Here is a 12,779-nt window from a genome sequence, read left to right on the forward strand (position 1 = left end):
CGCGCCTCTCTCTCTCTCTCTCTCTTGCCGCGTCATTGTAAGGTATGATTTTAAAAGTTTTTTAAGGTGTATATTGATTTAATTTGGTGTTGTTGATATGGATTTCTTGTTGTTTACCCGAATTGCATATAGTTTGATTTTTTGAATTCACAAATTTAGGGTTTTGTTTGATTTTCTCTTATTAGAACAAGAAATTAGGGTTTGGGTTAGTGGAATTTGAATGAGTGAATTTAGGTTAGTGGAATTTGAATGAGTGAATTTGAATGAGAATTTGAGTTAAATTGAAATGTCCGGATTGTGTTTGACATATTGTTACATAGGTTAGTGGTTAAAATGGTTATGTATATTAATGTTGAGATTGAATTGTTTATGAATTGGTGATTGATCGAATTGTTCATGAATTTGTGATTGGTCGAATTGTTTATGAATTATTTGTGATTGTTGGAATTGTTTTAATTTGTCATGTACTTAAATATATATTCTTGGAATTGATATATAATTTGTTCTATGTTAATTGTAGAATTGTTTATGATTATGTTTTGTAGGAGCTTGAAAATGCCTCGAACTAAAAACACGGCCTCCAAGGCTCCGAGCTATTCCAGAGGTCAGAGTAAAGTAAAAAGCAAGCGACCTCGTCAACAGTCTCCCGAAGAGGAATACAACTCGAGTATCTTTACTAGCAAGGTCGCAGAGGAACGCTACGACAAAATCTTGCCGCGTAACATTATCCATGAGAGAGGATTCAATGTAAGCAATACGTCGGATATAGGAAAGCAAATCCGCAACAGCATAGTTGGTCATGATTGGGGGAGGTATTGTGCTGTACCCGAGTTCGATTCGAACGTCAACTTCGTGTACGAATTCTACGCAAACTTGCCGGACTCCCAAGGTGATGTTGTGACGGTCCGTGGGAAACAGGTCGATATGAGTATCGAAGCTATCAACGATCTTCTTGGGACCCCAGATGTGCCTTTCGAGAACGAGGGCTATCGAGAATGGCTAAGAAGTTGCAGCCATGAGGAGATGTCACGGGTGTTGTGCATTCCGGGAGAGGATTGGGTCACTGAAAAAGGAAAAAGGGTACTCAAGCGTGACCAACTCACCAGGATCGCTAAAGCGTGGATTTACTTTGTTTGCGCTCGTCTCTATCCAATCAAGCACTTCACCACTATCGACGAGGATCGTATCCAGGTGTTGTTCTGCATTGTTAAAGGCCTTTCCATTAACGTCGGTCGATTAATCTATAATTGGATGAAGAAACTCGACTATACTAATGAACGACACGGTTTGCCATATCCGGCGATCATTACCGGCCTTTGTACAAATTCGGGGGTACCACGCTCGAAAAGGGATACGATACACAGTTCAATGGGGCCTATTACGGATTCCATTATCGAGCGGTACAAGATTAGGGAGGATCCACAAGCGGAGGAAGAGGAAGAAGCGGAGGAAGAGGGGGAAGAGGGGGAAGCGGAGCCCCTATTGCGCTTACCAGCGCCTCCGGTAATCGACCCCGCCACCATCGACTACATTGCTCATTGCTCCAACTATCTCGTCGGCGGGTTCCAACACACGCAACAGTACATGCACCAACAAGCGGAGTATGGCGCCTCTCACATCAATCAGTTGAACGATCTCTACTCTCGGTGGGACATCAACCAAGAGAATCAGGTGTTATTTCCTCCATATCCTCAGTACTTCGACTATCCGTACGCACCACCACAGTGGCCACCGCATATGGCACCTCCTCAATATCCGGCGAACCCACCACCACCACCACCGAATGACGAGTAAATTTCAAGAACCAACAACACCAACTCTTCCATATAAATTTCAAACTCTTTTTAAATTTAAGTTTCAGTTTAAGACTCGCTTGGTGTGTTTTATTTGTGTGTTTGAGACTCGTTTGGTTTGTTTTATTTGTGTGTTTGAGACTCGTTTGGTTTGTTTTATTTATTGTAGAAATTTTAATTGAATGATCATTTTTAGTTGGAGAATTGGTTAAATATTGCAAAAAAGTGGATGAGTACCTGGTAGAGTGCTTCTTCGCCGCGGCTAGGTACCTTTCTCGCCGCGGCGTGACTATTCTCGCCGCGGCACAGTATATTTTCCGCCGCGGCGAGTGATCTACGCCGCGGCTAAAATATCACCTCGCCGCGGCGAGAGTTTGATTTTTTTTATACCGAGAGTCTGTATTTTTTAAGAACTTGTCTCGCCGCGGCGAGTTGATATTCCCGCCGCGGCGTAATGACCTCGCCGCGGCATGGAATATACGTTGCCGCGGTGAGGTTTCTACAACGCTTTATTTAAGCGTTGTAGAAGTGTCCTCGCCGCGGCAGGATTTGTATTTCGCCGCGGCGAGAAATTGATTTTTTTATACCGAGAGTCTGTGTTTTTTAAGAACTTGTCTCACCGCGGCGAGTTGATATTCCCGCCGCGGCGTAATGACCTCGCCGCGGCATGGAATATACGTTGCCGCGGCGAGGTTTCTACAACAGTTTAGTTCGGCCAGGCGAGGCGAGCTGATGAGCTCGGCCGGGCGAGGCGAGCTGATGAGCTCGGCCGGGCGAGGCGAGCTGATGAGCTCGGCCAGGCGAGGCGAGCTGGTGAGCTCGGCTGGGCGAGGCGAGCTGATGAGCTCGGCCAGGCGAGGCGAGCTGGTGAGCTCGGCCAGGCGAGGCGAGTCAAGACATTGTCTCGCCGCGGCGAGGTAATATTCCCGCCGCGGCGGGATACCCTCGCCGCGGCATGTAATATACGTTGCCGCGGCGAGGGTTCTACAACGCCTGTTTAAGCGTTGTAGAAGGGTCCTCGCCGCGGCAGGATTTATATGTCGCCGCGGCGAGATTTTCATTTTTTTATACCGAGAGTCTGTGTTTTTTAAGATCTAGTCTCGCCGCGGCGAGGTAATATTCCCGCCGCGGCGTGATATCCTCGCCGCGGCATGGAATATACGTTGCCGCGGCGAGGTTTCTACAACGCTTGTTTAAGCGTTGTAGAAGGGTCCTCGCCGCGGCAGGATTTGTATTTCGCCGCGGCGAGATGATCCTGCCACGGCGAGAGTTGTACTCAGCCGCGGCGATGTCGGAGAAATGTAATGTTAATGTAAATGACATTGTATAGAGAAATTTTGAATGGAAAATAACGTTGTCTACAGGAGAATAACATCAAATCCAAAATGAAAATACATTATCTAAATGTTCAATATTAAACAAAAATAGGATCTATATCCTTACGAAGTAGATGTGAAACATCGTCATTATCAAGATCATCCACCTCTTGATCAATTGGCGGTAATCCTGATGTGAACGGAGGAATGCTAGACATGTCTTCGTCTTCTTCTTCGTTACCGTTTCTCGCTTTCATATGAACCACTAACGATAACTCAGGATTTGCTGGATCCGAAACATAAAACACTTGACTTGCTTGCGAAGCCAAAATAAATGAATCATTCTCGTAGCCAATCCGTCTAAAGTCGACAATTGTAACTCCGTCATTATCAACTTTAACGTGATTATTGTCTGCCCATTTGCACTGGAATAATGCGACTCGCAACCCGCAATAATCAAGTTCCCAAATATCTTCAATGTATCCATAATACTTCATAAAAGCATGTTTTGGATTCTTATCTTTTGCCGACGAAACATGTAAAGCTTCCGCAAACAATGTAACACCACTATTTTGTACGGGATGCTTATTGTCTCATTCCTTTGTGTAAAATGTAAAACCATTAACAGACCAAGCAGTGTACCTTGTAACCATTGAGGAAGACCCGCCAGATAGTTTACTCAACGTAGATGAATGTCCTGCCTCTTTAAATATGCGTTTTCCAAGCCAGTTTTGAAACAAACGGTTGTGCTCTTCTTGCAACCATTTTTCATTTCTACCCTTCTTTGGATTATTCACTCTCAACTCATTCAAATGAATATCAACAAATGGCTTGACCTCGGAAACGTTGTGTAGCACATGGAGACTTGCTTGCTCCCATTCTTTTCGGTTGACGATCGAATAAGTACCTATAATGATACAAATACTTAAAAATAATGTTCATATATAATTTAAATAAACAAATAAAGTGTTAAAAAAATACCTTTAGATAGAGGTTTTGAATCAAAATTGGTATTCTTGGGTAACCCAATTTCGTCTGTTTTAGCTAAATACTCAGAACAAAACTCAACAGACTCTTCTGCTATGTAATTTTCAACTATGCTTCCTTCCGGCCTATTGTAGTTCTTCACGTAGCTTTTCAACACTTTCATATAACGTTCGATTGGATACATCCACCGTAAAAATACGGGCCCTCCTAATTTCACTTCACGTACCAAGTGGACGGTTAAGTGGATCATTATGTCGAAAAACGAAGGTGGAAAGATCTTTTCGAGCAAGCACAGAGTTTTCACCAATTCTGACTGCATTAAATCCAATCGAGTTGGATCGATGACCTTCGAGCAAATCGAGTTAAAGAATACACATATCTTTGATATTGCAAACCTCACATCTTTTGGCACAATTCCTCGCAAAGCAAGAGGCAACATTTGTTGTAGCAGCACATGACAGTCGTGCGTCTTCATTCCAGTAAGCCTCAAATCTTTCAAAGACACGAACCTCTTATAGTTTGACGAATGACCTTCGGGGACTTTAATAGAAGCAAACCAGTTACACAATTTCTTCTTCTCCTTTCGATCTAGAGTGTACTTTGCCGGTGGTAATTTTGTTTTTTTCCCACCCCCCTCCTCGGGATGCAAAATTCTTCTTATATTCATCTCTTTGAGATCCAATCGAGATTGTATTCCGTCTTTCGATTTATTTGGATCATCAAGAAGTGTACCAATAAGCGATTCGCAAACATTTTTCTCGATGTGCATAACATCCAGACAATGCCGGACGTAGTGTGTCTTCCAATAAGGAAGGTCGTAGAAAATCGATTTCTTCTTCCAAGGATTCTCTTTGAACGATTCTTTAGTACTAGCACTCCGCTTTCTTTTCCCAAGCACTTCATTGACGTTTTTAACCATCTCATAGACATCTTCACCAGACAAAATTCTAGGAGGGGGTCGTTCTTCTGAATTTCCATCAAACGCTTGTTTCAATCTTCTATACGAGTGATCTCTTGGTAAGAATCTTCTATGACCCAGAAAAACAGTTTTCTTACCATGCTTCAAACGGATGGAAGATGTGTCTTTCATGCAAATCGGACAACCAATCGAGCATTTCACAGAGTATCCTGACAAGTTTCCATAGGCCGGAAAATCGTTAATAGTCCACATTAACATTGCCCTTAAGTAGAACGAATCTCCACGGTAAGCGTCTTTAACTTCCATCCCTTTCTCCCATAACATCTTCAAATCATCGACCAACGGTGCTAAATAGACATCAATATCATTTCCTGGTTGATTCGGTCCTGAAATCAAAAGCGTTAACATCAAGAACTTTCTCTTCATACATAGCTTTGGAGGGAGATTGTAGTTCACAAGTATAACCGGCCAAACACTGTATTTACTGCTCATCATGCTGAACGGGTTCATTCCATCAGAAGCTAAACCAAGGCGCAAATTTCGAGTATCAACACTGAAATCCTTATACTCTAAATCGAATGATTTCCACTGTGCAACATCAGCAGGATGTCTCAACATACCATCATCGATACGCTTTTCGGAGTGCCAAACCATGTTCTTCGCGTGTTTGACACTATTAAACATTCGACGAAAGCGCGGCATTGGAGGAATGTACCATAACGACTGAAATATATTTAATGAAAATCAGTAATAAATAATGAATATGAGCTACATGTATTTTCTAATCAAGTGATGAAAATGTACGTACCTTAACTGGAACTCCTTTAACCCCGTTACATGGAATTTTACCCTTCTTCCACCGTGACTCTTTGCACGTCGGACATTCATCTAGATCTTCATACTCGTGTCTATATAAAACACAATCATTTGGGCACGCATGGAATTTCTCGTACTTCATGCCTAATGTACCCAAAGTCTTCTTTGCTTCATACATACTTAAAGGTACTTTATTGTCTTTCGGAAATGCATCTTTCAGTGTTTCCAACAATAGAGTAAAACTAGTGTTTGTCCAACCCCCCGACGCCTTCAAATGAAATAATGTAACTAAAAATGACAACTTCGAATAGCTTGTACACCCTTCATATAATGGTGTCTCCGCATCATTCATCATGGACTCAAACAATTCCGGTCGCTCAACAAAATCGTCCTCCAAATCATTCATCATTCCGCACATATCATCAATATCATCTTCAACATCATCCTCATTTGCCGTAGAACGAAAAACCTCACCATGGTAGAACCATCTTTGATACGAGGTCATTATTCCATATGCAAACAAATGGGTCCGAACGACATCAATCGAAAAATGTCTATGATTTCCACATTTAATACAAGGACAACGAATAGATTTCAAATCTACCATGTTCTCTCTAGCAAAATCACAAAACTCATCTACACCTTTCCGATATATCTCATTCAATCTATTCTCCCACATCCACTTCCTCATATTCATAGAAAAACCCTAATTATACAAAAAATTACCAATTCTAATTAGTAAACTATCAAGAGAACAACAATTAGAAGAAGTTAAAGAAGAACTTACAAGATTTGAATGTGTAGATGAGATTAGTAAACGAGGACGCTCTAGAATGAGTAGAAAAGGTACTGGAAATATTTTTTCGAGTGAGGTTATGAGAGAGTTCAAAGTGAAAAAGACCAGAAATGAGAATTTATATCACCAGTCTCGTGTCACTCGCCGCGGCGAACTTTCTACTTCGCCGCGGCGAGACATTCTACAACGCTTACCATAAGCGTTGTAGAATGTCCTCGCCGCGGCAAAAATATGCGTTCGCCGCGGCGACATATCACGCTGCGGCGAGGTACAAATCCCGCCGCGGCAGGAGTCCTGCGCCGCGGCGGGAACAAGTCGTCGCCGCGGCGAAAAACTTACCGAGAGCACCATGTTCCAGACATATACTCTCGCCGCGGCATCATACAATTCCCGCCGCGGCGAATGTATTCCTCGCCGCGGCGGGAATTAGCCTTCGCCGCGGCGAGGCTTCTACAACGCTTACTTAAGCGTTGTAGAAAGGTCTCGCCGCGGCGGAAATTGTATATTGCCGCGGCGAAGACATCTAGGGTTACCTCGCCGCGGCGATGCCACATTTTCGCCGCGACGAGACGTTTCTGGGTAACTCTCGCCGCAGCGAGAATTTGGTTTCGCCGCGGCGAGGATCCTACAACGCTTATTCTAAGCGTTGTAGAATCATCTCGCCGCGGCGAGAAATACACTTCGCCGCGGCGAGATCCTACAACGCTTAGAATAAGCGTTGTAGGAGCGTTAAAAAATTTGAAATTTTCAAATTTTTTTAACTACCCGCGCCCATTCATATCTATACTTAGCGTTTTTTTTCCCTCTCATTTCTCATTCTTATTTCTTCTCATCTCCACTACTATCTCTCTCGTCCTTCTCTCTCTCCGCCCGTCCCTCTCTCTCTCCGCCACTCTCTTGCCGCCCGTCCCTCTCTCTCTCTCCGCCACGCTCTCTCTCTCGGCCCCTCTCTCTCTCTCCGTCCCTCACTTCGCTGAACTACCGCGCCCTCCCGCGCGTTCTCTCCGACCCTCAACTCCCTCTCCTCGCCGTGCGCCGCGCCCACGCCGCCCTCTCTCTCCTCGCCGTGCGCCCACGCCGCCCTCCCTCGCCGCGCGCCCTCACCTTGCTCGTGCCCACCCTCGCCGCGCGCCCTCACCTCGCCTCACCACCTTCTCTTCGCCGCCCTTGTGCTCGTCCAACTCCGGGTAATGTTTTTGAACATTTTTACATGAACTTATTTAGTGTGAATTCGATATTGATTTGAAATTAGGAGATATTGTATTGGATTTGAGTTTATTGAATTGAAGTTTGATATTGATTTGATTTGAGAAATATATTTGATAGTAGATTGAATTGGGATTGAAATTGTGTTTTTGTTTAGAATCGGATTGGATTTGAGTTTATATTGTGATTAGAGTTGAGTTTATATTTGATTTTTGTTACATTTGAGTTGAAATTTTGATAACATTTGAGTTGAAAATTGAAATTATGATTTGAATTTTGTTTATTAGATTCAATGTCGTCCACTACTACTACTTCTAGCGGTAGTGATAAAAGAAAAATTAGAAGACAACTAGCGCTTAACTCCGATGAACAAGGAAAACGAAGAAACACTCTTATGGGTCGGGTTAATAAGGCTAAAACACTTGGTAAAAAAATCCCGGTACAATTTGATGATAAAGGGCAACCAATCGGTAAAGAGGGTGATGAGTTGTCGAGTTACTTTGGCGTGTTAGCAAGAGAACACGTTCCACTTTCGATGCGTGATTGGAGATGTAAAGACAACGCCCAAATTAAAGAACGGATTTGGAACGAAATGCAAGAAGGATTTACGATTCCTATCGAACAAAAACACGATTGCCTTATGAGAGTCGGAGAAGCCGCAAGGTTATTTCGTCATGAGATATACAACGATCTACTCAAAGACATAATCAACGAACCAATCGCCTTAAAGAGACCGGCTTGTATTTTGAAATACTATACAAGTATCACCGAAGAAGATTGGATAGCATTTGTTGAGTATAGGCGAACCGAAATGTTCAAACAAACATCGGAACATGGGAAATCAAATATCGGAAAAAGTGTGTACAAATCTCGAACGGGCCGAAATGGATATCGAAAGCTTGATCAAGAAAAGGTTAGATTCATTTTTTTCTTTTAGTTATTTCAAATGTTGCAATTATTTTTTAATTTATTATATAATTACTTCTTACTAGCATGACGAAACGGGGGAATGGCCTACGAAAGAGGAACTTTGGATTGACTCGCGAATGAAAGACGTAGATAACTACAAGGATGAGAAAGACAAATTGATGGGAGAAAAAATCGTAAGTTCTTTACCTTTGTTATAACAATTAACCTTGTAATTTTATTTTCAAATAATTTTATGTGTAGAAAACGTTATCCCAACAAGCATCGCAAGGGACATGGTTGCCGGAATCGGGAAAGAGTGTTTTGCAAGAAGCTTTGGGAACGTCGCGAGTTTGCGGTCAATCCAAACACACGTCGCGTTTTAAGTATTTTGTTCCTCCAACGCCCAACGAAGAAGTAATGAAGATGCGTCGGGAAATGAGCGAGTTAAAGTCTTTGGTGATGAAGGCCTTCGGTGGAAATGGTAGCATTACTGTCGAGTCGCCTAGTGTCGAGCAAGTGGATGGGAATCTCAACACTAAGGTTGTTGATGATAAAGAGATGGCAAATGTTGAAGAACACGTCAATGAAGCGGTCTCTTTAGGTATGTTTAATTTTTTTTTATCTATTTATTAAAGATAAATGTTTTGGTATTAAGTTATTGATAAAATTCTTGATTCGCTTAGAACACGACGATGTTGATGATCGTCCGAAGATCGATCCTATCATTGTTGATGATCGTCCGAAGATCGATCCTATTGTTGTGGAAAAACCCAATAGTGTTCGTGCTAGTTGCTCTTTGAATCCAACCACGCCGGTGACACCGAGTTCGGATGAAAGCGTCGAGTGTCTTCTTTTCATTGATGACACCGAGTTTGGAGGCACAATTCATGTTGCAAATGGGCGAGCGTACATGAATGGAGGCGTAGTTCATTTCTCACCTTTGGAGGAAGGAAATTTACGCGTGGCCGTTTTGGGGGTTTTGATTAAAAAAGCAAAATTGCCAATTCCCACCGAAGAAGCTCAAACCGTTGAAGATGCTATAGGCGGGTTTGTCTCGTGGCCAAAGAGACTCATGGAAATGGACTCGGGAATAGAGAGTCGCGGTCCGGTTGTCAAACAACTCTCAAAGCTCGGTTTTGAGAGTGAAGCTAGCATCGATGATGCTAAGAAGATTCCGTACAAGGTGATTAATCCCAAGTATCGATTGCTCGCTCAACATGCCAACAAAGTAATGTTACCGGAAGGGGATGTGATTATGGTCGATGTTAGTCCAAGTCTCGCGGCTATCCCGATTCCTGTGTCATTTGAAGACATTTCCGATTTTTTGCAATACTTGGAAATTGGCGCGGGGAGCATAACGGTTTATATGGAGTAAGAGTTTTCTTTATATGCGTTTTTTAATATCAATATTCAATATTTAGTGTTTTGATCAACTAAATATTTGTTTGTCATAGCTATCTACGCTCGAGGCTAGAAAAGGCGAAGAAGACTCGAAATTATTGTTTTATAAATCCGAGCTTAAGTTCGTATATCGAAAATGACGACGAGGAGGCTTATTTGTCAAAACGAGTCAAGGACGTTGGAAACGTGGTACGAGATTGCAAATTTGGTGAATTAGTTTTGATGCCGTATAACAAAGGTGCGCATTGGATGCTCGTTGTCCTCGACCTTTGGAGAAATAGCGCTATGTTCTTTGACCCGTTGAGAAATAAAATCCCAATCGATTTAAATCGATTGATAAAAAGGTAATATTTTGATTTCTTAAATAATTTTCATTATAAATCGTTCTAGATGTTTTTTCTCTTATAATCTCCGTGTTATATAGGGTTCTTGTTGATTTCAAGCTCGAGCATCAAAACGCCCATAGTAACGGGCAATCAACGTACATCAAGGCTTGGGACGCTCCGAGACAAACGGGAAACACGGAATGCGGGTATTTTGTCATTTCTTATATGCGTGATATAGTCGTAGGAGGTGTAGGAAAATTAGAAAATAAGAAATCCTATACAAAGGAGGATTTAGAGAGAGTTAGGGAAGAATGGGTAAGTTATGTACAAACATTTATTAACTGTGATGATTAGCTAGTTTTTTTGAAGATGTATATATTAGATTTTGAATGTTTTGAAGATGAGGATATTTGAAGATGAATGTATATATTAGATATTTTTTGTATTGAAGATTATTTTCAGGTGCTAGTATCGTGTAAAAAACAGATTCTGGATTGAAAATAAATGATTCTCGCCGCGGCGAACTTTTTTTCTCGCCGCGGCAAGTAATTCGAGCCGCGGCGGGAAATATTATTCGCCGCGGCGAGACAAGATACCGAGAGCAGGCAAATTAGAAATCTTAGTCTCGCCGCGGCGAGATTTTTTCTTCGCCGCGGCGAGTTTTAAAAAAAAAATTCATCCCCTTCCTACAACGCATGATAATCCGTTGTAGAATAATCTCGCCGCGGCTAAGATTTGACTTCGCCGCGGCGAAGTGTATTATTCGCCGCGGCGAGTTGATTCTACAACGGATTATTTTCCGTTGTAGAATGTTCTCGCCGCGGCGTGGAACGTACCTCGCCGCGGCAAATAACTCGCCGCGGCGACGTATATTTCGCGCCGCGGCGACGTGCTTCTACAACGGATTGAAGATCCGTTGTAGAATATGTCGCCGCGGCGCGAATTATACGTCGCCGCGGCGAGATGTTTGAAAATGTTTAAAAATTACACAATGGATTCAACCCGTTGTAGAAGCTTCTACAACGCTTAAGAATCCGTTGTAGAAGCTTAGTTTCTACAACGGATAATTAAGCGTTGTAGAAAGCTGTTGGATTCTACAACGGATTTTTAAGCGTTGTAGAAGCTTCTACAACGCAGGATTCTACAACGCTTAAGAAGCGTTGTAGAATCATTCTACAACTGTTTTTAAGCGTTGTAGAATCCTATTTTTGTAGTAGTGCGGGCCAAGAGTGTGAAATAGATAGTCTCGAGCTAGGGTTTTCTCCGATCAACCCGCCTCTCGGGAGAGGTAGGAGGTGAGAAGGAGGAGTGACTGTGCCTTGGTTGTCGGCTGCCTACGTACCCGTGTGTGGGATCAGGTCAGAACGTAGTTCAAGCGTGTGAGACGCAGTATGAGGCGCGGAGCCTTGGTGGAGAGACGTGCTCGCCGAAGGAGACGAGGCGCGGAGGAGTACTCGGCGACGTCTCAGAACTTCGGAGATCACGTATGCGAGAGAGAATGTGTGTTTTCTCTCTTTTGGAGACGTGGAAGACTCTAAGTCAAGAGTTCCTTGTTGTGGCGGAGATTCCGGACGCGTAGGCAATTCCTAGTTGGAAATGCCGGACGCGTAGGCGATTTCTTGTCATAAATGGTGGACGCGTCTAGGGTGCTAGACGCGTAGGCGATTTTCAGTCGAAAACCGTTAGAGCACTCGTGGGCTCAAGATTAATCGTTCGATCAAGAGAGGCGGCACTCGGGAGTCCCCGGAAAGCGCTTCAGAATCTCTGAGAACGAGAAATCGAGGAGAATCTGCTTCAGGCCAAGGATGGCATCCAGGGAAGCAGAGAGAAGTCTCAAGTTCCTTGAGAATGAATGGGATGGCTTTCCCCTCAATGAGATGGGGTATTTATAGGTGTTTGGGGGCCTTAGAAGGTCCATTTTTCGTCCATGTGGGACTAGGGACACGCGCGCCATCAAGTGGAGGCGCACGGCGCGCGCGGCGCACAAAGAGTGGCGCACAATGCGCGGCGCGCGGCGCAGGGGGCGCGGCGCACGGGGCATCTGGCGCGGCGCGCGGGTCACTGGACGCGGCGCAGGATGCGCGGCGCGGGCGCGTCTTGGCGCGGCGCGAGCCTGCCTGGCGCGGCGCACTGCCTTGATGGCGCGGCGTGCTGCTTGCTGCGCGGCTGGCCGGCGTAGCGTGCTGTGCGCGCGGCGAATGGCTCGTCTTCCCGGACTCTTGCGGGCCTTTAGGGGTCTTCGAATACCATTCTTCCCACGCGAAATATGAAGGTTTCCACTTGAAGAGAGTGGCTCGACTCGAGGAGACT

General features: G+C 43.9%; 1 protein-coding gene across 1 annotated transcript in view; it reads left to right on the top strand.

The window, feature by feature from the left end:
• The first annotated feature begins 9,296 nt into the window (after nt 1-9,296).
• LOC149384830 (uncharacterized) overlaps nt 9,297-12,779 on the top strand; it is a 56,451-nt gene continuing 52,968 nt past the window's right edge. The window contains exons 1-4 of the mRNA XM_089626174.1: nt 9,297-9,343; nt 9,426-10,113; nt 10,197-10,487; nt 10,568-10,784. Of these exons, the coding sequence (XP_089482300.1) occupies nt 9,301-9,343; nt 9,426-10,113; nt 10,197-10,487; nt 10,568-10,784 (1,239 nt within the window). The 5' untranslated portion in view covers nt 9,297-9,300. The remainder of the gene's footprint in view (nt 9,344-9,425; nt 10,114-10,196; nt 10,488-10,567; nt 10,785-12,779) is intronic.

This window comes from Urtica dioica, chromosome 9 (genome assembly GCF_054948205.1).
Source record: "Urtica dioica subsp. dioica isolate 48M chromosome 9, U.dioica_male_clone48M_v1_H2, whole genome shotgun sequence".
Taxonomy (NCBI): domain Eukaryota; kingdom Viridiplantae; phylum Streptophyta; class Magnoliopsida; order Rosales; family Urticaceae; genus Urtica; species Urtica dioica.